Raw genomic sequence first — 21,583 nt, 5'->3', positions numbered from 1 at the left:
GTGTGTGTGTGTGTGTGTGTGTGCTCGAGAGTACACACGCGAGAGTACAAATGCCAAAACAGCTAAGGGCTTTCTTGTGGCCAGAAGAACCACTTAAGTATCTTCATTTCTCTGAGTTGCTCAAAAGCCTTTCATGCAGCTATGGGGCCATGTATGTGTCTTTGTAGTGCTCAAGCTTGGGGAGACTAAGCCTGTGGACTGCCGTAACAAGCATCACTGTGACGAGCTTACCTTAAAAAACAAACGGAAACAAAACCGAGCTGTCAAAACCCACCTATTCATCAGTCTTCCAGCAGTGGAAGACTTCTGTAGCTGCAGCGCAGGCTTGTCTGGTCAGCGCGCACGCCAAGCACTTCGTGCTGTGAGTAGCACGCACAGCACCCACCAGGGACTCAAGTGAGATCCCATTCGGACCCCTCTTGACTGACCTCCAAGGCATTCTACAGTCTTAGAGTGGTTTTGTCTTTCTGCCCCCATCCATGAGACACCCTGGCAACCTTTCGTGATGCTGCCCCAGATAACCGGAGCCAGAGGCATCTCACCTGTGGTTTGTTTGAGCAGTTCTAAGCCGTTCAGCAGTGCCTGATCTACACTCTGTTTCCTGAGGAGAATGTCTTCTTGTAGAGCCTAAAAACACAGGTTCCATTTGGGGTTGGGGGGAGAGCTTGTTAATCTCAGAGAATGCTTACTGGGGGGCAGATCTGCAGAAGCACTACATTTTTAAAACGTCTGTCACTCTTCCCCTGCTCCACCCATGTCCCATACCCTGCGCTCATTTCCCAGCATTCATTGTGCTTCTCTTTTAGAATCCGCTGAGGGTCTTATAAAAATTTCCTTTGTGGAGGTATTGGTTCCTTATGGGGTCCGTGAAGACAACAGTGATCACACTTAATAAGTGGCCAGAGAGCCAGCTACCTGGATAAACTCAATCTCACTAGATAGAGGTATTGTGTACACATGAGAAAAGGTCTAGTGTGAGTTTAACAAATCAAATGGATCATAATGGACACAAAATAATATGCAACCAATAAGAATGGATAAAATTAATATGCAACCGATAAGAATGGATAAAATTAATAACAACTAAAATGAAGCAAAAAAAGAAAAGAGAAACGAAAGAAAAGAAATAAATGAAGGTACCCTGAGTTCGGCCCGCTGTTTCCACAGCGCCTCTGTGCTGTGATCCTGGACTGACAGCTTACTCAGCTTGCCATGTGCTTCGTTCAGCCAGTTCATCAGCTCAACTTCATCTTCCCCAAAGATCTTAGCATTGCACAGGGCCTGCTGGAGGAGCTCAGACCTGCTGTGACTTTTCTCTTGAATCTCAAAGTACCACACTTGCAAGGAGTCTAGCTTACTCTGCACCAGATCTTTGTCCTCCCTGGAGCTCAGGACCTTTAAGGACTGGCCGATGCTAACGGCCTGGTGTAACTGTTTGTTGTGACTGGTGATGTCATCTTCTAAGACCTAAACGAAGTTCAGGAAAGGAACACAACGAAACAGAACAAAACTGAAAGGCATGGACAAATGGAAAACGTAAACAGAACCAAAGGATGACCTTCTAGACAGATTTGGTTTCGCAATTATGCATAGTCTAACAGATGCGTGTCGTAAAAACAAACCATGACATGAATAAGGGAAACCCCAGGCCTCGCGGGCACGCGTGTCTTACTTTGTGCTGTGCAATCTGCTCCTCCAGCTTGGGTGCCTGGGTTCCTATGGGTTCGGAGTTGGCCAGCTTTTTTTCTACGGCTGTGAGCCATTCGTTCAGGGGCTCCAAGGTCTCGTGAAACTCCTGAGCTACCACAGAGATACCTTCCAGTTGACGGTTCCTATACATTTGCCGAGAGGAAGGTCAGTTAGGGGTGGAGAACGTGTGAAACCTCAAACCAAGATCATCAGTCAGACCTCCCATACTACTCTAAAAACATGGCTTCCCAGAAGTCATTTTAGGCTAGGCTTTAAATCACGGGCATCTAAATAAAATTAAAGAAGATATCCTTGCTCCTGAATATCATGGAGGGTGAAAGCCACCTCCCCTGAGAATATGCCCACCAATCATAACCATTTTTAAAGGCAGCAGCAATAACAATGACAAGAAATACTACTAAGGACACGTTTTACCCTTGGCCTTGCTATAAGCATTTTTAAATATGAATTTGGATAGAAGCGACAGCCACTGAGGCTATTTCTAACAAGATGGTCAGAAGTGGATTTTAAAAACTTGAACATTTGGGCTGGAGAGATGGTTCAGTGGTTAAGAGCACTGACAGCTCTTCCAGAGGTCCTGAGTTCAATTCCCAGTGACCACACGGTGGCTCACAACCATATGTAATGAGATCTGATGCCCTCTCTGGTGTGTCTGAAGATAGCTACAATGTACTTATATATAATAAATAAATAAACCTTTAAAAAAAACCTTGAACAATCGTGACTGCTACATTATAGATACACAGTATCAAGTGCATTTGTCAAAAGCAACAGTTACTACTTTGTGGACTTAAAATGTCAAATATAGAGGAGAGCAGCTCAGATTTATTTACAAGGAGGAGTACTCTCAGAATCACGTGGCTATAGTCATTCTGTTCTCGCTGCCTTTTTCCTCTCAGGCTCTTGACTGTGCTGGTCCATAGCAGGGCATCGGACCAGCTCATCAGCCTCACTGAGAGTCCGTGTTGAGGTCTAGCTGCTACCCTATCTTCCTGACATGTTGATTGTTTTTGAAAGGGAATGATATGACCTGGGAATTGAGCTTCATACGAAGTTTAGAGAAATTATCGGCAGCAGGGACAAAAACACAACTTCTGTATTTCATTCGTTTGTTTGTGCGACAGGATCTCGTTGCATAACCTTGGCTGGCCAGGGATGTGGTGCAGGTCCTGGTGGCCTGTAACTCACGGGTATCCACCCGCCTCTGCCTTCCGAGTGCTGGTGTTGGAGGTGTGTGGCGTCCTACTTGGCTTCACGCCATCATATTCCAAACTATTAGCGGGCAACAGTTGAAGACCTTCCCCCTTCACTCTTAGTCTGAAGAGGTAAGAACTGCTTTACTGTCAACCCAATCACTGGCCAGAGTATCATGGTAGACCGGAGGTGCTGCACTGGCTGCAACTCTGGAACAAGAGCCCAGAAGAGCCACAGTCTAGACCTCCCTCTCTTTCACAGAGGGAGGGAGGGAAAGGACCGCCTGCCGCTTCACTCCTTTCTAACTGACTCCTCCCTTAAAACAGGGCCACTGCCTCCCTGTCTCCAAACTCCTTCCTACCACATGGTCACATCATACTTGCTCCCATCTCTACTTCGAAGTGCCACTCTTGTCCTCGTTTCCCACTGGCTTTGAGTCTGTTAGACTGCACCTGTCTGGGTGGTCAGAGGGGATCGGTATGGTTCATCCTCATAAGCTAACACCTAGCTCTGTACCTGACGCCTGGTTGGTAGAGAATGACTGTGCCTTGCACAAACGAATGGATTACCATCGAGGGAAAATGCTTTCTTAATGAGCAGGGATGTGGCTGGGGGCCCCAGGACATCAGAAGAATGAGGGCCGGTAGGCCACAACCCCGTGGTGAACAGACACGGAGGACACGGATGTAGAGGCAAGCATTACGCCAGCCCATAGCCCTGAGTGCACCTCTGTCTCACAGGAAGCTGGTACCTTGCTTCAGCTCTGCTAAGCAGCATTTCCCATCTACTGTCCAGGAGGCTCAGCTGCCTGGAGAGCTTCACTCGGTCTGCCGGCTCTGCTGACGCAGCGATTTTCTCTCCTTCTCGTTTGATCGCCTCCACGGTAGACTTCCGGTCTTCCAGCAGCCTCTGCAGAAGCTTCAGACAAAACACATAGTGTTTTTAAAAGGCAGAAGGATGTTTAAATAAATATAAGATAGAATACATCGTAAGCACACCCATATGTATATATTTCCATGGATAGATGTGGGGATAAAATGAGAAGTAGGGAAAGATAAGCCATTTGGGGCCAGTGAGAGGGTGGGTGCCCCTCAGGTCAAGGTGGCTTGCTGCCAAACCTCATGACCTGAGTTTGATCCCTGGGACCCATGTGGTGGAAGGGGAGAAGCAGCAACTTCAAGTTGCTCTTGCAACTGGTCCTTGGACCTCCACATGCATGCCAGGGTGCACGCAGGGTGCATAAATAAATAAACGTCATTAAAAAAAAAACCAACAAACTCTCCAAAGAAGAAACAGAAAGAGTGTTTGGTTGAGTAATTTACCACCACAGTGTCAGATGCTGAGGTGTGGCTTTGACAACAGACAGCCCCTATGGATAAGGCCACTGTAATCTTTGTGACGGCCTGCTTACAAAATCATGGAGCACATCGGCTAAGCAGACTGACCCATGGGGGAGAGTACAATACCCTTCTTACGTTCATAAAGCAGGACTGCCCCAAGCATCCAGCACTTAACCACTCTGCCAAAATATCAGACTCCTGTCAATCAAGACCCTGTTTCACGTGAGGCAATGCATTATGGGCAGGCGGGTTAAGACTAGACCATGGCTGCAGGTCAGAAGGCTACTCAGGAGGCTCCTGGCCTTTCCTGGAAGGAGTGCTTCAGACCCCACGAGGACAGAGCCTTTAGCAGAGCTCTCAGACGCCCAAAGAGAAGGAAGAGAGTGTGTGTGCTGGGTTCTCAAGAGCTTCCACAAGGACTAAGGTTTCAGGACTTAGCAGTTAAAGGGAAATTCGGTCTAAATCTAGCTGAGTGCCAGACTCAGGGTCACCCTGCCCTAACTAATCAAAGCAAGTCACTTCTGAGCAACTGCACAGCACACATCACAAGCGCTGTGCTCCAGTAACTAGATGCAGGAGCTCAACAGGACAGGACGGGCCTCTGCTGGCTTACCCTGATCTTGAGAGACAGCGGAGGAGTAACAATTTAACAGTTTCCCAGAAGTAACTGCTGGAGGAGTAAGTTGAGGTTAAGACCACCGAGGAGGGAAAGAGAGGGAATACATGTTTCCAAAGGGAAGGGATCACAGATGTTCTTAACACAGTTCAGGGCATCATGTAAACAATGTGAAGTCTGTAAAATACACACATGTATCGTGTGTGTGTGTGTGTGTGTGTGTGTGTGTGTGTGTGTGTGTGTGTGTGTGTGTGTGTAGGAGGACAACTGGTGAGAGTTGTTCTTTTACTGTCTCCATGTAGGTTCTGAGGATTGCTTTGTCAGGCTTGGTGACAAGCCCTTTACCCACTGAGCCATCCTGCCAGCCCACGTGAGTTACTTCTGGTGAACTGGAATAGAAAAACCTTTGGCAATTAAGAAGACAAAGTCAATTAATGGGTTTTGTTGACTAAGCACTAGTAACTATCCCTGGGAGACTAACTCAGCTGATGTTGGCAGTTGTATAATTAGAAACCACAGCGATGCACGGGGTTTCCAGTGCTTCCTCACCCCTCCTTTCTTGCTGCCTGGTACTGGAGTCTGAACTGGAGCCTCCACATCCTAGGCTACTGTCCTGTGGTCGCACCGTATCCCCAGTCCTCTCGTTCACTTTTAGTTTCCAGACAGGTTTCCTCTGAGTGGCTCACCAGGCTGTCTTCTGCTGGCCTGCAACTTGGGACCTCCTACCTGTACCTGCCAAGTGGCTGGGATCACAGGCCTGAGCCCTGGGCCTGTCCTTGTCCTATCACTTCCTAATTGGCTGAAGTTCTCAGAGAATTTGTAGAGAGCTAATGCATAACGCAGAATTAAAGGAAGCAGTGAGTTGTTAAAAGTCTGAGGCCAATTTAGTCGTTTATTTAAAAAGTTTAAACTAGCAAATAAATAGTGTATCTATTTATAGGTTACAGTGCCATGTTTTAGTACATGTGTGCAGTGGGGAACAATTTAATCAAACTAGTGAACATAGCTAGTAGTTCCTCTTCTCACACTTGGCGAGTTAATATTTACACTGTTTGGGCAAGTTTGAAATATATGATAAATAGGGCTGGGCTATATGGATCAGTGGTGAGTCACTTTTGGAGCATAAACTCCTAGGTTCAATTCCAAGAAAACACACACAGAGAAATGTTATTATTAATTAATTAAGCCAGGACTAGAAAGGTAAATTAAAACTTGATTAGAGGAGTTGGGGAAATGGCTCAGTAAGCACAAGCACTTGCTCTACAGTCACGAGGACCCGAGTTCGAATCCCCAGGACCCACAGAGCGAGTCAGGCAGGATTGTATGTGGCTGCAATCCTAACATTCCCCAATGGATAGGTGGTGACAGACAGATTGAAAGAACTTCCTGCCACTGAGTCAGGCAGCGAGCCTCTGGTTCCGTGGTAGACCCTGTCTAGACCTCTGGTTCTGTAGGAGACCCTGTTTAGACCTCTGCTTCTGTAGGAGACCCCATTGAGAGGTAATAAGGTGAGGAGAAAAAGAGGAACACACCCGATGTCCTGCTAACCTCTGCATGCACCCACGTATACTCACACAAACTTTTGATTAAAATTTTATATGTAACAATTAATTCAATCTCAAATAGTTACCCTTCCCCCCCATGTAAAAAGTTATACAGGAGACACCTCACTGGTCTGCCACCTACCATGCCTTTTCCCATGTGTCCTTTCAAATCACAGCTGCTCACTCAACTGGAAATGTCATTCAATGTTTCATGTCTGACCACGACACCATGACCAACCCCAGAACTGTATGTACATGCTGTCTCAAGTACGCCTCTGTCTATCAACACCAGAACACACAGTGGCGCGTCCCCAAGCGTGTGAACAGAGGTCCTGCGTGTGCCCTTGGCACTCGGCTCCACTCTGAGAGAGAACCTGCCAGTATTTACTCTATACAAATCGTGTGGGTAAATCTCACGTGTTTAGGCAACAGCGAGATGCCTGGCCAAATGCCGCCCAGCTGGTAAAGCATTTCTTGGCTTTCTACTTAGAGCTCCTCAGGATCCCTCTACTCCAGTACTTCCTGCCCTGAGCCCTGGCCTCTGTGGTGGCTAGATCCCCACCTTGTCCCTGCTTTGAAACCACTCTAGGATAAAGACAGACTTTGTTTACTGGCTTCTCAGGGCCGTTCTTTCCCTTTTGACTTTATGTTCAATGGGGGGCGGGGAGGCTCTTACTGTCTTCACTCAGGGTTTCTGCAGGAGACCCATGCCTTGACCAAAGTATGAAATCTGCGAGCGCTGCCTGAATAACTGACAATATCGAAAATAGTGACAAGGCGTGACTGTGACGTCCTGTTAGTACCCAAGGGAGGCACGCTTTTATTGTCATTTTAAAGATTTTTTTATGTGAGGCTGAACAAAGGCATTGCTAACTTACCTTTTGCTCCTGTATCTGGGCCTTCACCACTTTGAACTCCGCTGACGGAGGCTTCTGATTGGCCACAAGCTCCTCCGTGTCTGCCATCCAGCTGAGCAAGGACTCCAGGGCATCCTGGAACCTTCCACAGTGGAGCAGGGCCTCTTGCAGCTGGGATGTTCGCTGAGCCACCTGTACGGGTCCAGTTGTTACAACGTATCCAGTTGTTTCAACTTATTTGTTTCATTAAAAACAAAACAAAAACACCAAACCAACCAAACAACCAAGTAAACAAAAAGACAAAGAAATCTGCCCACCAGGCACTACTTCTCATCATTACTCCAGACCTGGCCACACTTCCCCTTCCCTTCAGTGATAGTTTGTATAGGCTTGGCCCAGGGAGTGGCACTATAAGGAGGAGGTGTAATCTTGTTGGAGTGGGTGTGGCCTTATTGGAGTAGGCATGCCACTGTGGGCGGGGGTTTTAAGACCCTAGTCCTAGCTGCCTAGAAGCCAGTCTTCTAGTTGCCTTTGCAACAAGAGGCAGAACTCTCAGTTCCTCCTGCACCATGCCTGCCTGGATGCTGCCAATGTTCCCGCCTCTGAACCTGTAAGCCAGCCCCAATTAAATGTTATCCTTATAAGAGTTGCATAGGTCATGGTGTCTGTTCACAGCAGTAAAACCCTAACTAAGACACTCTCCTTTTCCCTTTGTGTGTGTGCCTTTGTGTATGAGCACACAGAGCACCCATATGTGTTTATGGTGCTTTCTTCTCTGTTCATAACCAGATGCCAGTCTCATAACTTGCCACTGGCATCTATGCCAAGCAGAGTAAAATGACCGAGTGGCAGCTAGTGGTATGGTGATGGAGCTACAGACACTCTCTAGGGAGGGCTGCAGAGCCTACTCTGGGCTTCCTACTACTCCATCTCCCAGCTGCAAGCTGCAAGTGGGTGATGGTAAGCTATACAGGAGTGTAAGGTTAATGCTATCCATGAGGGGATGGGTCTTTGTGGTGACTTAGAGGAGTGTAGGGGATCACCCCTCACTTGTCCCCTGTAGGAAAAAACCCCAATAAACTCATTGGTCTCATCAAGATGGACTTCAGTGAAATCCCACGTTGGTCTGCTGTTGGTGCCCATCTGGGTAGATGAATGTTCCCTTGCCTCTCCCCAAGAAAGGTTAGCACAACAGGGAGCCTGCATCCCTTCAAGTCAGGGAGTCCCAGGGGCAAACAAGCTACCACTGCACGACGATGGGGCTCTTTCAACACAGGGCCACCCACAATGGCTGCCTCCAGTATACCTGCTGGGTCTGTGGCCACATCTCTGCCAAGGTTGGGATGTGGGTGGGAGGAATCCCATCTCAACCCACGAACGGCCACTTAGTGTACAACACAAGAAGAACAAGTACAGTATGATTGTGACTGTTAGTAGTGAAAGGTGGAAGCAAAAATTACTACGGAGTCAAAGGGACCGAGGGACTACCTTCTTATTGAGGGTCTTCCACCTCGCATTGATGCTGTCCAGGTCATGCTCCAAACCCTGAGTGCAGGTGTTTGCAGCTGCGCTCTGAATAAGGCCTTGGCCTAACCAGTTCACATCTTGCTGCTTCGCCTGCAAGGGTTCGATCTCTTCTTTCTGGAATATCTGCAGGTTGGGAGAACCGTGTTGTAAGAATTTTAGCATTTAACGATGACCAGACGTGTAAAGATTACATGCTTATTTATTACGTAGTGGAAACCAGCAACGGTTGCTGAAGTGAAGGGAACTGTTGGTACCAAGACATCGCTTACCATTACCTTGTGAGTATGAAATATCAGCTTGTGGCCTTTAATTATATATTCTACATACATTTAGGAAGATCACCTACAAAACCAAGATGGGTCTAGTGACATTTCCTATCATCATAATTTAACTATGATAAAAAATATGCAAAAAAACCCCAAAATCCCACTGATGAGTAAATGGTAAGTTGATGCCGCCTAAATCAAGGAATTCTCATGGGGGCTCGTAAGGACATCCACTCGTGCAGTCCGGATAGCTGGCTACTGAAGCTTGAGACGCAGATCAGAACACTGGCAACACAACAAAGTAGGTCAGGAGGTCAAGAACACGCCTACCCCAGGGACCAAAGTCTAACAGCAGCAAATGGAAAAGCATAGGCACTTCCATAACCACCACAGCAGAAGGTGTAGACTCAGGGGAAGGCGTAAGGCGACACAGGGTAGGTCCCATACGCACCAGGTGGACCCAGAGGGAGGGGCTGTACCTGACCCTGAGAGTAAGAGTAGGGTTAAAGCCTTTGGCCCTGAATATCGGTTTCACAGAGAGAAATTGTACCTCATGACTAGGAGGACACGGTCCTCTCTGAACACTGAATCACCTCCACTGAAAGAAGAGGGACTCTGATTTCAAACATAAAAACAAGGAAGAAACACCCAAGTTGGGCTCACAAGTTGTAGCACGGAAACAAGACCAATTTAAAAACAAAACAAACAAACAAACAAACAAACAAAAACCCAAGACACATAACATGTCTTTCCCTGAGATCACCGATCCGTAAGTATGGCTCCCAATGGAAGCACCTTGGAAAAACTTGCAGTCAAAGAATTTGACAGAATCGTCACACTATGTTCAAAGCACTCAAAGGGGGGTAAGAATGGACCACAAAAGGACAAAAACAAAGAACTGAATGAAAAGGAAGTGGGCTTTCTACAAAATACAAAATAGAATCCAATAAAGACATAGAATTGCTTGAGAAAATTAAAGTTGAAATGATGCTTGGGGGGTAAAACCCAAAAATAAGTGTGATGGCCCAGGGAGTGGTATTATTAGAAGGTGTGGCCTTGTTGGAATGGGTGTGGCCTTGTTGGAATGGGTGTGGCCTTGTTGGAGTAGGTGTGGCCTTGTTGGAGTAGGTGTGTCACCGTGGGCATGGGCTTTAAGACCCTTATCCTACCTGCCTGGAAGTCAGTCTCCCACTAGCAGCCTTCAGATGAAGATGTAGAACTCTCAGCCCCTCCTGCACCATTCCTGCCTGGATGCTGCCATGCTCCTGCCTTGATGATAATGGACTGAAACTCTGCACCTGTAAGCTGGCCCCAGTTAAATGTTGTCCTTTATGAGAGTTGCCTAGGTCATGGTGTCTGTTCACAGCAGTAAAGCCCTCACTAAGACACTCAGTAAGTCAGCCCCATTTAAATATGTTAGTGGGAAGCTATGACAACAGAACGGAACACATGGGAGACAGGGCAGGAGCTCCTTAAGACAGGAGAGGGAGGACATTAATCATTCATTAAGAGCCAGAGGCTAAAACAATGTGAACAGAACACGAACAAGCTTTGGGACACGGGGGAAGGACTGGGGAGAAAGCCCTACACTGAAGACACAGAGAAGATTGTGGAGGCAGGCATGACTGAAATGATGGCGCCCTGCACAGCACCTCTGGTTTCTCTTTGCCCACTGCTACCTGGGAATTTGCTGTCAACACTGCTCCAGTACTCTATGCTCTTCTGCCCACCCTACCCGGCGTTCTGTCTCTCAGTTGCCTGTGACTCACGAAGGATGCACTGCATTAGATTAAAAAGCAGATTCCACAGAAAGCACTCCCTTTGCTTAGGAGAGTTACAGGTCTACACCCTGGGCCTGCCACGGTACCTGGGTAGTAATATGCACTCCATAGTTGTTTGCCCGATTGGTACCAACACAGAAAAGAGACATCTATCTTGGGCGGAGGCTATACACCGCTTTCCAGGTAACATTGATGGTAGTGCATCATTTTTCCCGTGGATTATACAATAGATGTTTATAATGTGGAGCCGGGAGAGTGTCATGAGAAAAAAAATCAATTATTCTTTACTCGGTAACGAAACTTTACACAGATATTAAGGTAAAATAAAGTTTGGGACTCTGAGTCATTACACTGGAGCACACCACAAAATTACTAATGGCTGCTTAATCAGGACATATGGAAGCATAAGAAAGGCAGAGCTGTTAAAGAAGCACCGCAGGAGAAGATGACAGGTTGAAAAGCAGCTGCGAGGGACACAGGGGCCAAGGAGACAACTCCCCAGACCCTGGCCCAGTGCTGAGCATGCTGGGTAGTTCTACTTTTACTGTAAGAACGAGTACGTCGGGCATAGCAAACAAACGGGCCACTGTTTCCTCTGAATGTCCCCTGGTAACAAAATGTTCGAGCTGCCTTTTCCACTGGAAACGTATACTGACCTTCCCACGCCGGCTAAGGTTTCGACGTCAAAGGAGCAACCGTAAGAACTTAGCTGGACGTAAACGAAGGCGGCAAGATCCCCAGTTGCCGAGGAGAAAAGTTCAGACATTGTCCAAAAGGGTGTGATGTGCTGGGCGTGTCAACAGAAAATGGCCACGGGCAGTGGCTAAAGACTTTGGCAATACTGTTTTTCTACAGGAGGTTCTGAGTTACCACTTCCAGGAGCTAAGTAAGAGCTTGGGGTATGTTCAACGACTTACAAAGAGATACGCACAGGGTCAAGAGAACGGCCCCATTCTTACACCTCTTGTACATTATATGACCTTTTGGGGGATAGCTTTTATTTCCCTCTTAGTTTTCAGGGCAAAACTCTTACTAATACGATGCTCTAGTAAGCCATCTGCAACCCTGGTCTTGGCTAAATGAAGGGTTTGTACCAGCGCAGGTCTGCATGAGCCAGTGATTATTTTCCAGAATTCTTCAGAATGGCTATGGCTACCAGCTACGTTAGGATAAAACACAACAAAACAAGAACACTTCCACATGTCAGCTATCGCACGTTTTACAGAGAGAAGGCGTTCTGCTAGACCCTGAAGTCAGCAGAGTGTTTGCGTGTGCTCAAGGAAAGGTGTGGACAGCGGGACACAGGAGGAGCAGGACTCTGGTACTGTTTAAATCCCTTGTCTCTTAGTGGTAACAAGTACCTATAAAGCCATGCCCCGCCCCCTCACAGATGCATGCAGGCTTGGAGAGCACAAACAGGAGAACTTAAAAATAAAGCGAGGTTAACTCTGAGGTGAAGTTCACCAGGGGAGTCAAGGGGGAGCACCAAAATAGCTGAACTTGAATCTGAGTGGGAAGAAAAAAATTACAGGCTTGACAGACAAACCTCCACTTATCACGAGGCTGGGAGCCTTCACCCTTTACTTTCTTACCTCATCTGCAACTCTGAGGAGTTAGGGTCTACCGTGCCTGAGAAAACACAAAAGTTTCTCTTCTCTCTTGTGCAGGGCCTTCTGTAAGCTGGGTGGGTGGAAGGCTTTTCGGGCCACGACAATGTAATACTGTGTTTGTACCTTTATGACTAAGCCTTTTGGTGCTTAATAAACTCAATACAACTGCCCTTATACGGCACTGTTTTCAACCACAATTTGTGCCAAAACCTAATGTGAACCTAAATTAACGGTGAGGGGTGGGGGTGGGGATTCTGAATGAACCTCGACAGCAACTGTCTGCACCACCACATCTGGGAAGGATCATTCCCTAACAATCCCTGATTAATCTGTTACACCAACGGACTTATCTGTTGCGGGCATCTGGCAAGGTGCTAACCAAGCCCCACGATGAATCCCTTTTAAAATCATTCTTGACCAATCTGAAACAGAACCACATAGCTGCAGCGGCGGCTGCGTTTTTGCAATTCCATTAATTACCTGTACCAACTGAAAGCCATTGCAGACTGTGTCCGATGCTCCTGCCTGGACCCCTGTTTTTCTGGGCCCTGTTTTCCTTTTTACTGGTATGAGTTGGAGGGGGCTTTTCTTCTGGGTCACCTCTATCTCCTGGGCAGAGAAGGGAGCCTCTAGATTACCCTTAGACGCCATGTTGCGCTCTTCTGGATCATACTTTGTCAACAGCATCACATTTTCTAGCAAAGCTGTGCTACCAAAGTCTCCAAGCTGCCCCCCTAGGAGGTCTGTGGGCGAGAGGTCTAAATCCAGAAGGGGTCCCTTCCTACATTCCCTCCTGTGTGCCGTGATTTGGGACTCCCCTTGTCTCAAAGCTTTCTCCTGGTCTTCAGAGTTGGAAATCCACTTGTTCGCCCCATCTCTTGGCACGACCAATGCACTGCACTTTGTACTCTCTCTCAAAGGGTTCTGCACGCAATCGTTTTCACCATGGAGTACCCTCTGAGCATTCACACGCTTGCTCCCCCTGAGTGAGGAGACATCCTGTAGAATCATTTGGACGTCATCACAGGGGTGGGCACTTCTGCCTGAGAGCAGTGGGATTTTCTGCTCACTAACAGAATTAGCAGAAAAAAATGGCCTGTCTTGCTCTGGAGTATGAATGTCTTCGGCAGAAGAGAGGCTTCTAATCTGTGGCTGCTCTCCACTTACAAAGCCTGGCTTTTCTTCTTTCTCAGCTGGGGGGCTGCATAAGCCAGAGTCCTCCTCTTCTGAGGTTTGAGAGCTAGTACCCCATCTGCACTTGCTGGCCTTCGGGACGGCATCTGACGAGTCAGAAGGCTCCACAAAAGAGCTTTCGCTTTTGTTTGCGTGATCCATAACGTTGGCTGGGACAAACATCCTCCAGGACCGCCTGTGCTCTTTCTTGTCTGCCTGAGACTTGGGTTTGGGGAAACCTGTGTTTCGGATGACGTCGCTGTTTAGTTTGAGGGCGTCAAAGATCATCTTTTCATCTAGCTTGTTAGCCTCCCGACCTCTCAGCTCGAATACGCTGGAAGAGGAAAGAGCACCGTTGGAGCACAGGGAGCTAACGTCCAGTGTCCTGTGACTGTAGGGCAAAGTCCGATCGGTGAAGTGCCTGGAGGACAGGCTGCCTTTGGAACCGGAGTCTATCTGCTCGTTTAGTCTCACCGTGTCGTAGATGGACCGTTGTGGGACGTAGCAGTCTTCGATGTTCAGGTCCTCCTCCTCTTCCCCCTTCCCTACGCACGGAGGGTTCTGGCGGAGACAGTCCGGTCTGCTGAGTGGTTTCCCCATTTCGCAGACACTCAAAACAATGATCGCAGCTTTTGACACCGAGGGGAAGGAGTTCGGTAGAGCATTTTCCAGGAAGGACTATCTGTGGACGGAGCTATGATGCATCCAGCAAGGGTAAACAAGGAGGCATGGTGTCTGAGGTGTGGATAGTCACGAAGCTGCCCTTTTACCTGCTTCTAAGAGGCAAAGCGCACCAAGGCAGAGAACTTAGCCCACTCCACCTCCCGGAGTTCTGTGAAAGTTCCCTTTCACTCCGTCCCAAAGCAGACACACAGGAGCACACAGCTAACTGTGGCTTAAACGCCGGAAAGATTCCCCTGTGAGTCCGTGTCTCATTGTGCTCTAGCTTTGCTTGAGGTTTCCAGATTAAAATTTCCAAACGAGCAAGCATGTTAACAGGCTGGGTGTTAACTCCAGCCGAACTCCGGCTGACTGTGATCCACTTAGAGATGTCCTGTGAAACTCCATGTCCTCTACAGATAAACCGCTTCAGAAAACCCAGAAAAACACAAGGGCCATGTACTGTTCAGAAGGCACAGGATGGTTCTTTGGAGAAAAATAAGTTAAGTTTGGATGTTGTATAAAAAGTTAAAGTTTTTCTTTTGGCTGGGAGGGGGAGCCATACATAAATAAACTCGATCCAAAAGGCAGTTTTTTTCTTCCCATTTTAAGCTTCTTTGAGGTTATCCAGAATTATCCAAGGGCAAAGAGCCAGGGCATTAAAATCCAGCAACCATCAAACAGTCAAACAGCATGTCTTACTATAACAAGTTTCTCTTTTAAAATAAGAAATCCCCCACCCCAAGATTCTTATCTGATCTTCCTGAAGGTTTATTCCACCTGAGGAGGCTGCAGCACAAACTCGGGTCTTCCTCCGAGGCACAGGCAGTTGGCAACCAGTTGAAGCCCCAACCGCTGCCCTCCGGCCTGGAAGGCTGCGGCCGCTCCCGCCGGGGCTCGGGCTGCGTCCGGGCAGCGGGGCCGCGCAGCACACCCAGCCCCGGCGGCATCGATCTGATCCGGCGGGGGCGGCCGACGCCTGCCCGCTCGCTCCGCTCCGCTCGCCGCTCCGCCCTCCCGTGACTTAACTTTGCAATCATCCTGCCCAACTCGGCCTCTTCCCCGGCCCAGGGCGGTTCCAGGGGGAGGAACCTCGAGGTTGTAATGCAACAGCTTGGTGACATCAGCGCGGAGCAGGCCGGGGGTCTGCAGCTGGGAGAGGGCAGCCGGGTTCAGATATCCCGGAGGGATCGGAGGGGCAGAGGCGGCAACCTGACACAGGCGGCGCGGCGCAGGGACAGCCATTCCCAACGCTGGCTCAGATTGCTAACTCAAAGTGCAGGACATGGGGGAGGGGTGGGTTGGGGCGTGGAGGGGGTGGGGGTTGGGGGTGGCCAGGTCCTTGTCCTCCTGCCATCACGAATCCGTTTAAGCAGGACCAACAGGCTCACTTTGAAGTTGAGTGTTTTATCATACCCCCCTTTACAGGCCAATTTCAAAACCGACAGTTCTGCACATTAAAGGACCCCCACGGGTACCTCGCCCCAACACTGCTGACATGAACATTTGTAGTTACTAACATCCACGCAGACCTCTTGAGATTAGTGCAAGCCCCGGCTGAGAGGAACGCCTCGAAACGGGCTGAAGTTATTTAATCAGAGCACAGATATAGATTTTTATCTGTTCAACAAATGTTCTATAAAAACAGGTTGTTTTTTTTTTAAAGTAAGTTCAGCCAGCCAAACCTTAGCTTTTTTTTTTTTTTTTTTTGGCAGAAATGACAAGAATTATTTAATAAACCCTATCCACTCTATTATGAAATAAAGCAAAGCCGCCAGATAAATAGGTAATTACAGAGGCAGTCAGACTTAAAAAAAATCTCACAGAGCAATCATTCATGAACAAAATGTGGCTGTCCTGACCCCCAGTCGAAGAAAGTAGTGGAGTAATTTTACGATAGCGTGTGGGGGAGACTTCTGTACCTTAAGCATCCCAAAGTTACCTTATAAACCTGCAAGCTGAAGAAAAACACATCCACAACTGGACCTCTCGCTCAGCAATTACTAGACACACTCTTAAGCTGAAAAGGACACTTCTGCGGACATTCATAAAGAAAAGTCAGCTACAGAATACCCACCAACATCGAGACATTGATTTCTATTATCAAGGTCCAGAACTGAGCACACGAATCTGTCATGTCCAAGCACACGTGTGCGCGTGGACACACAGTGTGTCCGCAGCTACCAGGTTGGAGCACAGGATGGCCTCTGAGGCTGGGAGTTGGTAGAGATCAAGGGTTCTATTTTCAAACTCCCACTTACTACCTTAGAAGCACAGAAAGCTTCTAATAATAGAATAATCATAATATTAATATTAATAATAATAGTGGTAAAGTTTCCTCGAAATCTGGGGGTACCTTTCTCCACACAGTGTGAGGTCCTTACAGAGCTTTTCATAAAGAGCGGCCAACCTAACTCAGCCCTCTTTAGACCTCATCATTACCACAGTATTATCCCAGCCTTATGAAAGGCTGGGTGGAACATGTAAACTTAGCTCCAGACAGGCAGTGCATTGAACAAAAAATTTATAGATAATTCATTAGTAAACTCCAGCATTCAAAGCGAGCGCCGGGGACGGGGGCGGGGGGAATGACATCAACATCACCGTCCTCCCCCCATCTTAAAGCATAATGGGAAATAAAGACAATAAATTGAGCCCGGCGCAGTTCGGAGGCAGGAAGCACCACGGGAAAATGTGCGCTAGCTGATTACGTGTAAGTGTGAAGCCTTATCGTCTTTGTGATTTCTGTTTATTGTATTCTGGTTCGAGTTAATTACTGTATTATTTGTAGTGTGCTGAGATGTCTAGCAACAGTTCACACAGACGTAGTACTTGACATCACATGGAAAGCTGCACCTATTAACATAAAAGGCCAAGTTTGTGAACAAAACTTGACCCGACTGTCACCTTACATTTGTTCTGTGTTCTACTCCAAACGTGCCAGCCCCTACTGCTGGTGAAATCAGGACACACTACGCTGTACTAAATACTAATCACGAATTGTCAGAGCGCACACACATTTTCAGGATAGAAAAGTACAGTTGGTAAGAAGGTTTCCCTAAAAGCTATCACCCCCCACCCCCACTGATAGCTCACACATAAAGCAAGCCACAGTGCTGTTTTCAAGATGGAACCTGCCTTGTTATGTCTAGAGGTGATCTAGCTAAACTCCCTCCCGTCCACTCAGGCCTGCCGCCAGAACTAACTGAACAACTCCTGTCAACCAATTCTTCCCAAGTGATTTCCTCCTAAAGGACAGTTCTTGCAAGTAATCTTATTACCGAGGGCAACAGATCACTCTGTGGAAGTCATAAAAAGAAAACTTTATAAAACCCCAAACAGAAATGTTGGACCTGAGATGTAGGTTGATGTCATTATGCAGGTGAAGGCAGGTACGGGACAGAATGAGGCCTGTCATTGGGTGAGAAGGAAGTTTTAGGGAGGAAGAGGAGGCGGGAGCAAGGAGGAGGGAGCTGAGAGAAAGAACATGGAGGCAGATGTTAAGATTTACAGGCTGTTATGACTATTCTTAAGGGGTGGATGTGTACAGGATTTTGTGCTGTCTGGATGGGCAAATTATATCTTATCAATTGAATTAGAGGCTATTGTGTGGTGTGTTCTGTCACGTGGTGACTTAATTGAATTCAAGAGAGTGTATGGTGGCCGGATGTGCTACCCCCCCCGCCATGGGGTTGGGATGTGTACGCCTGGCGTGGTGGGAACCAGCCAAGGGAACTGTGAGTGAGGGCGGGGCGGCCTGACAGGGTGCCAGGTTGGAATGGCTCTCAGACAGCGGGTCAGAAAGTAGATGGGCTGCGTGGAGCCGCTGAGATAAATTAGCACTGGTTCTAATGGCCCTGCCAGAGCCTGATCTAGCCAGAGTGTAACCGACTACAAGGGTACGTGAGGGAACCGGTTCCTGCCGCTTTTTTATTTTTACCGCAACACTGAGAGGCTAGAGATGCTACGTTCACTACACCACGGAGTGGAGAAAATGTAAACATATGGCTTTATCATCTATGAGAACGGACCACACCCTCACCTGGCCCAACAGCTCCACAGTGACAAAGCAGCCTTCATGTGAGGAAGGTCAATGATTTGTAAAGTTCTCTCTAAGGCAGACAGGCCATTGGCTAAAGAAAACCGGGGACGCCCTACAGTTTCTATGGTGATAACCATCGCACACGTGACTGCAGGGCTTAAGCAGAGTTGCCCGAGTATGAGGTAGCTGTTTCGCTGGTGAGTGATTCGAGAAGAAGTAGCATGAAGGGAATAGGTTGAAAAGCCCCGAATAGGTTTGGTGTCTGATTTGACGGAAGCTGTACGCAGGCTCTCTGATGAGCACACACCGTCCTTCCCACAGTAATGGCGGCACTGGCAGCATGCATCCGCCCCACCTTCGGTGAGGTCTCTAGGTGGTTAAAAGCATTCTGTGGATCGTGACTGGCGGATGAGTCTTACTAGTTGAATACATGGAGATATCTACAAGCTCATAAAAAATTTAAAGGCCACCGACACACGCGTGAGCGACTCCATTCAACTTCCTTCGGAGAACAAGAGCCGAGCAGAACATGAAAACACCTTCCGCATCAAAACAACAGGAACAATGCAATCTTGCTACTGTGACGATTATAGATGTGCGTGCGTGCGTGTGTGTTTGTGTGTGTCTGTGTGTGTGTGTGTGTGTGTGTGTGTGTGTGTGTGTGTGTCTGTGTGTGTGTGTGTGTGTGTGTGTGTGTGTGTGTGTGTGTGTGTGTGTGTGTCTGTGTGTGTGTGTGTGTGTGTGTTTGTGTGTGTGTGTGTGTGTGTGTGTGAGTGTGTGTGTGTGTGTCTGTGTGTGTGTGCGTGTGTGTCTGTGTCTGTCTGTGTGTGTGTCTGTGTGTGTGTGTCTATGTGTGTGTGTATGTGTGTGTCTATGTGTGTTTGTGTGTGTGTCTGTGTGTGTCTGTGTGTGTGTGTGTGCATCTGTGTGTGTGTGTGTTGGGGGAAGAATAAATATCTGATATAACATGCAGCAGAGGTCAGAGGTCACCTTGTAGGAGTCAGTTCTTCCCTTTTGTCAGACAAACCTTGGGACACAGGTCTGGTGGCAAAGGCCTTTACTACTTTAGCAGCCATCTTGCCAGCCCTCAAACTCCTTTTGACAGTCCTTCCAGATTCCTATGTTCCTTATGGGATGGAGGAAAGAGTGCAGCCATGTGTTAGGCCCAGTTAGAGGCATCAGGACACGGAGTCCTGACCACACCCATCAGCTTAGGCGTGGAGGAGGGCACTCCCCGTGGGGAGGAGGGGCTTCTGTCTTGCTCATTAGAGGCACTGTTCTTCCATCCTAAACCCTAACCTAACCACTCTGGTGTGGCTCGAGAACGTGAGGTTGCTATACGCCCGCCCCTCTGGGTAGTTTTCATTATGAAAATATATTCACCTCAAAAGTCCTGACTGAAGGAAGGTACGCAGCCGGCTGGCCAACAGTAACAGATACTAGTCCACTGTCCGTGATCCATACCCAAAACCTCTCCTAAAACAGTTATCTGACTCCCGCAGTTCCCAACAAAAATGGATGGATGGATCGTCTTTGATCTCTCCTAACTGTGAATACCATTGAAACACTTTTGGACATTTTAATTTTACCTTTAAAAACATGGTGATACCCCAGTAGTTGTTTGAGGGATCATTTAATCAATAATTAAAGATCTGTGTAGGACTGGAGAGATGGCTCAGCGGTTAAGAGCACTGACTGCTCTTCCAGAGGTCCTGAGTTCAAATCCCAGCAACCACATGGTGGCTCACAACCATCTGTAATGGGATCCGATGCCCTCTTCTGGTGTGCATGAAGACAGCTACAGTGTGCTCATATAATAAATAAATAAATAAATAAATAAATAAATAAATAAATAAATAAATAAATCTTAAAAAATAAAAGGAAAAAAGAAATCTGTGCATACATGTTCTGACCTGGTTTCTCTAGCGCCTCCATACTTTGCATTTTATTTGCCCAATATTCAAATAATGCCTGGGTTAGATAATGCCCACACCTGGACAGAACTGAAGTTATGGTATAGTAACAAGTTCCGGTCTATGTCCCTGATTTAAACCTGACTTAAGAATTCTCTGCTCTCTGAGATGTTACTTCTATTTTGAACACAGAACTGCCAGTTCCTATCCACTTATATCAGTGCTGGTGGTGGGGACAAAAATGAATGACAGCGGAGGTGGCAGGGAAGAAGAGAGTGGGAAGCAGGGCCAGTGGGTTTCTGTTTTCCATCATTTTGCCATGGTCTAGAGAGAGGACCAGAATCCAGATCTAGCTGAGGTGTGACGCCGTGTATTAATGTTGTCTGGTTTCTTTGATCTTCACCGAAATTAAATCAGTTCAGTGTGGTGATAAGGATTATGGTGCTGAGAGGATCTAATTGGCTGCTAATGACATCAGAGGGATCACTGCTTAGACCGTATAGTCAGTTATGTACGTGTTAGATAAATACAAATGTGCATGCTGGATCTGGGGGTGCAGGCCTTTAGTCCCGGCACCCAGGAGGCAGAGACAGGAGGAGCTCTGTGAGGTGGAGGCCACATTGGTTTGTACAGAGAATTCTAGGCCAGCCAGGTTGACATGGTCAGATCTTTCTCAACAACTAACTAACTAACTAACTAACTAGCAAAAAAAAAGAGGTGAGCATCTATATTATTTAATGTGTCTTTCATTTGAACGTGACCCTGAGCTATGCCCTGCAGGCAGGACTCAGGAGGGACGCAGTAGCTTTCCTTCCTCCTGAGCAACAGATGTGATTGACTCTGATTTTTAGTCTGTACAGGGTCATCACATCGGGCAGCAGAAGGAAGAAGATGCCGTGAATCCCCAATGGTGGACAAAGGACCCCACCCTGTAGATTTCGGTTCAGTGACTAGGAAACCAGAAGGCCCAAGAAATCAAATACATAGTTTAGAAACTGGCATTGGCTGAAGAGGCATGGAGTCTTTGCCAAATTTCTGCAATCTTCCTTTGAGGAATGGTGAACTGGAATAGTTGATTCAGAATAACAGGATTTCATTGACTGTGGCAGAGTTGATTTTGTAACCATATATATAGCTTTTGTCTCCTTTTTAAGGAAACAAAGTCAATGAGAACAGCCTTTTCTTCAGTTCTGTTTGGGGGAGGGGGCAGGGAGATTTTAAGCAGGGTGAATGATGGGCTCCCCATTGGCAAGTCATGTGGCAATGAACCACCCACTAGGTTTCAGTCCTGCTCTCAGCAGTTCAATGTACACTGAGAGAAACCAGCCCAGCAGTTTATCCATGACATTA

At 47.5% G+C, this 21,583-nt stretch overlaps 1 protein-coding gene across 6 annotated transcripts in view; it reads right to left on the bottom strand.

Annotated features, from left to right (window-relative positions):
• The window catches only part of Dst (dystonin), a 396,852-nt gene that overhangs the window by 55,655 nt on the left and 319,614 nt on the right, over positions 1 to 21,583 (bottom strand). For 4 of the 6 annotated variants that reach the window (XM_032900894.1, XM_032900896.1, XM_032900898.1 and 1 more), the window contains 6 exons: positions 8,750 to 8,911; positions 7,283 to 7,453; positions 3,656 to 3,822; positions 1,673 to 1,832; positions 1,141 to 1,467; positions 543 to 627 (listed from right to left, as the gene is read on the bottom strand). In XM_032900894.1, the coding sequence (XP_032756785.1) occupies positions 543 to 627; positions 1,141 to 1,467; positions 1,673 to 1,832; positions 3,656 to 3,822; positions 7,283 to 7,453; positions 8,750 to 8,911 (1,072 nt within the window). The remainder of the gene's footprint in view (positions 1 to 542; positions 628 to 1,140; positions 1,468 to 1,672; positions 1,833 to 3,655; positions 3,823 to 7,282; positions 7,454 to 8,749; positions 8,912 to 21,583) is intronic. The other 2 variants (XM_032900895.1, XM_032900899.1) reach the window with 1 other exon arrangement.

The sequence above is a fragment of the Rattus rattus genome, chromosome 4 (assembly GCF_011064425.1).
Source record: "Rattus rattus isolate New Zealand chromosome 4, Rrattus_CSIRO_v1, whole genome shotgun sequence".
Classification (NCBI taxonomy): domain Eukaryota; kingdom Metazoa; phylum Chordata; class Mammalia; order Rodentia; family Muridae; genus Rattus; species Rattus rattus.
The sequence above is the reverse complement of the archived record's forward strand: the minus strand, read 5'-3'. Positions and strand labels throughout refer to the sequence as shown.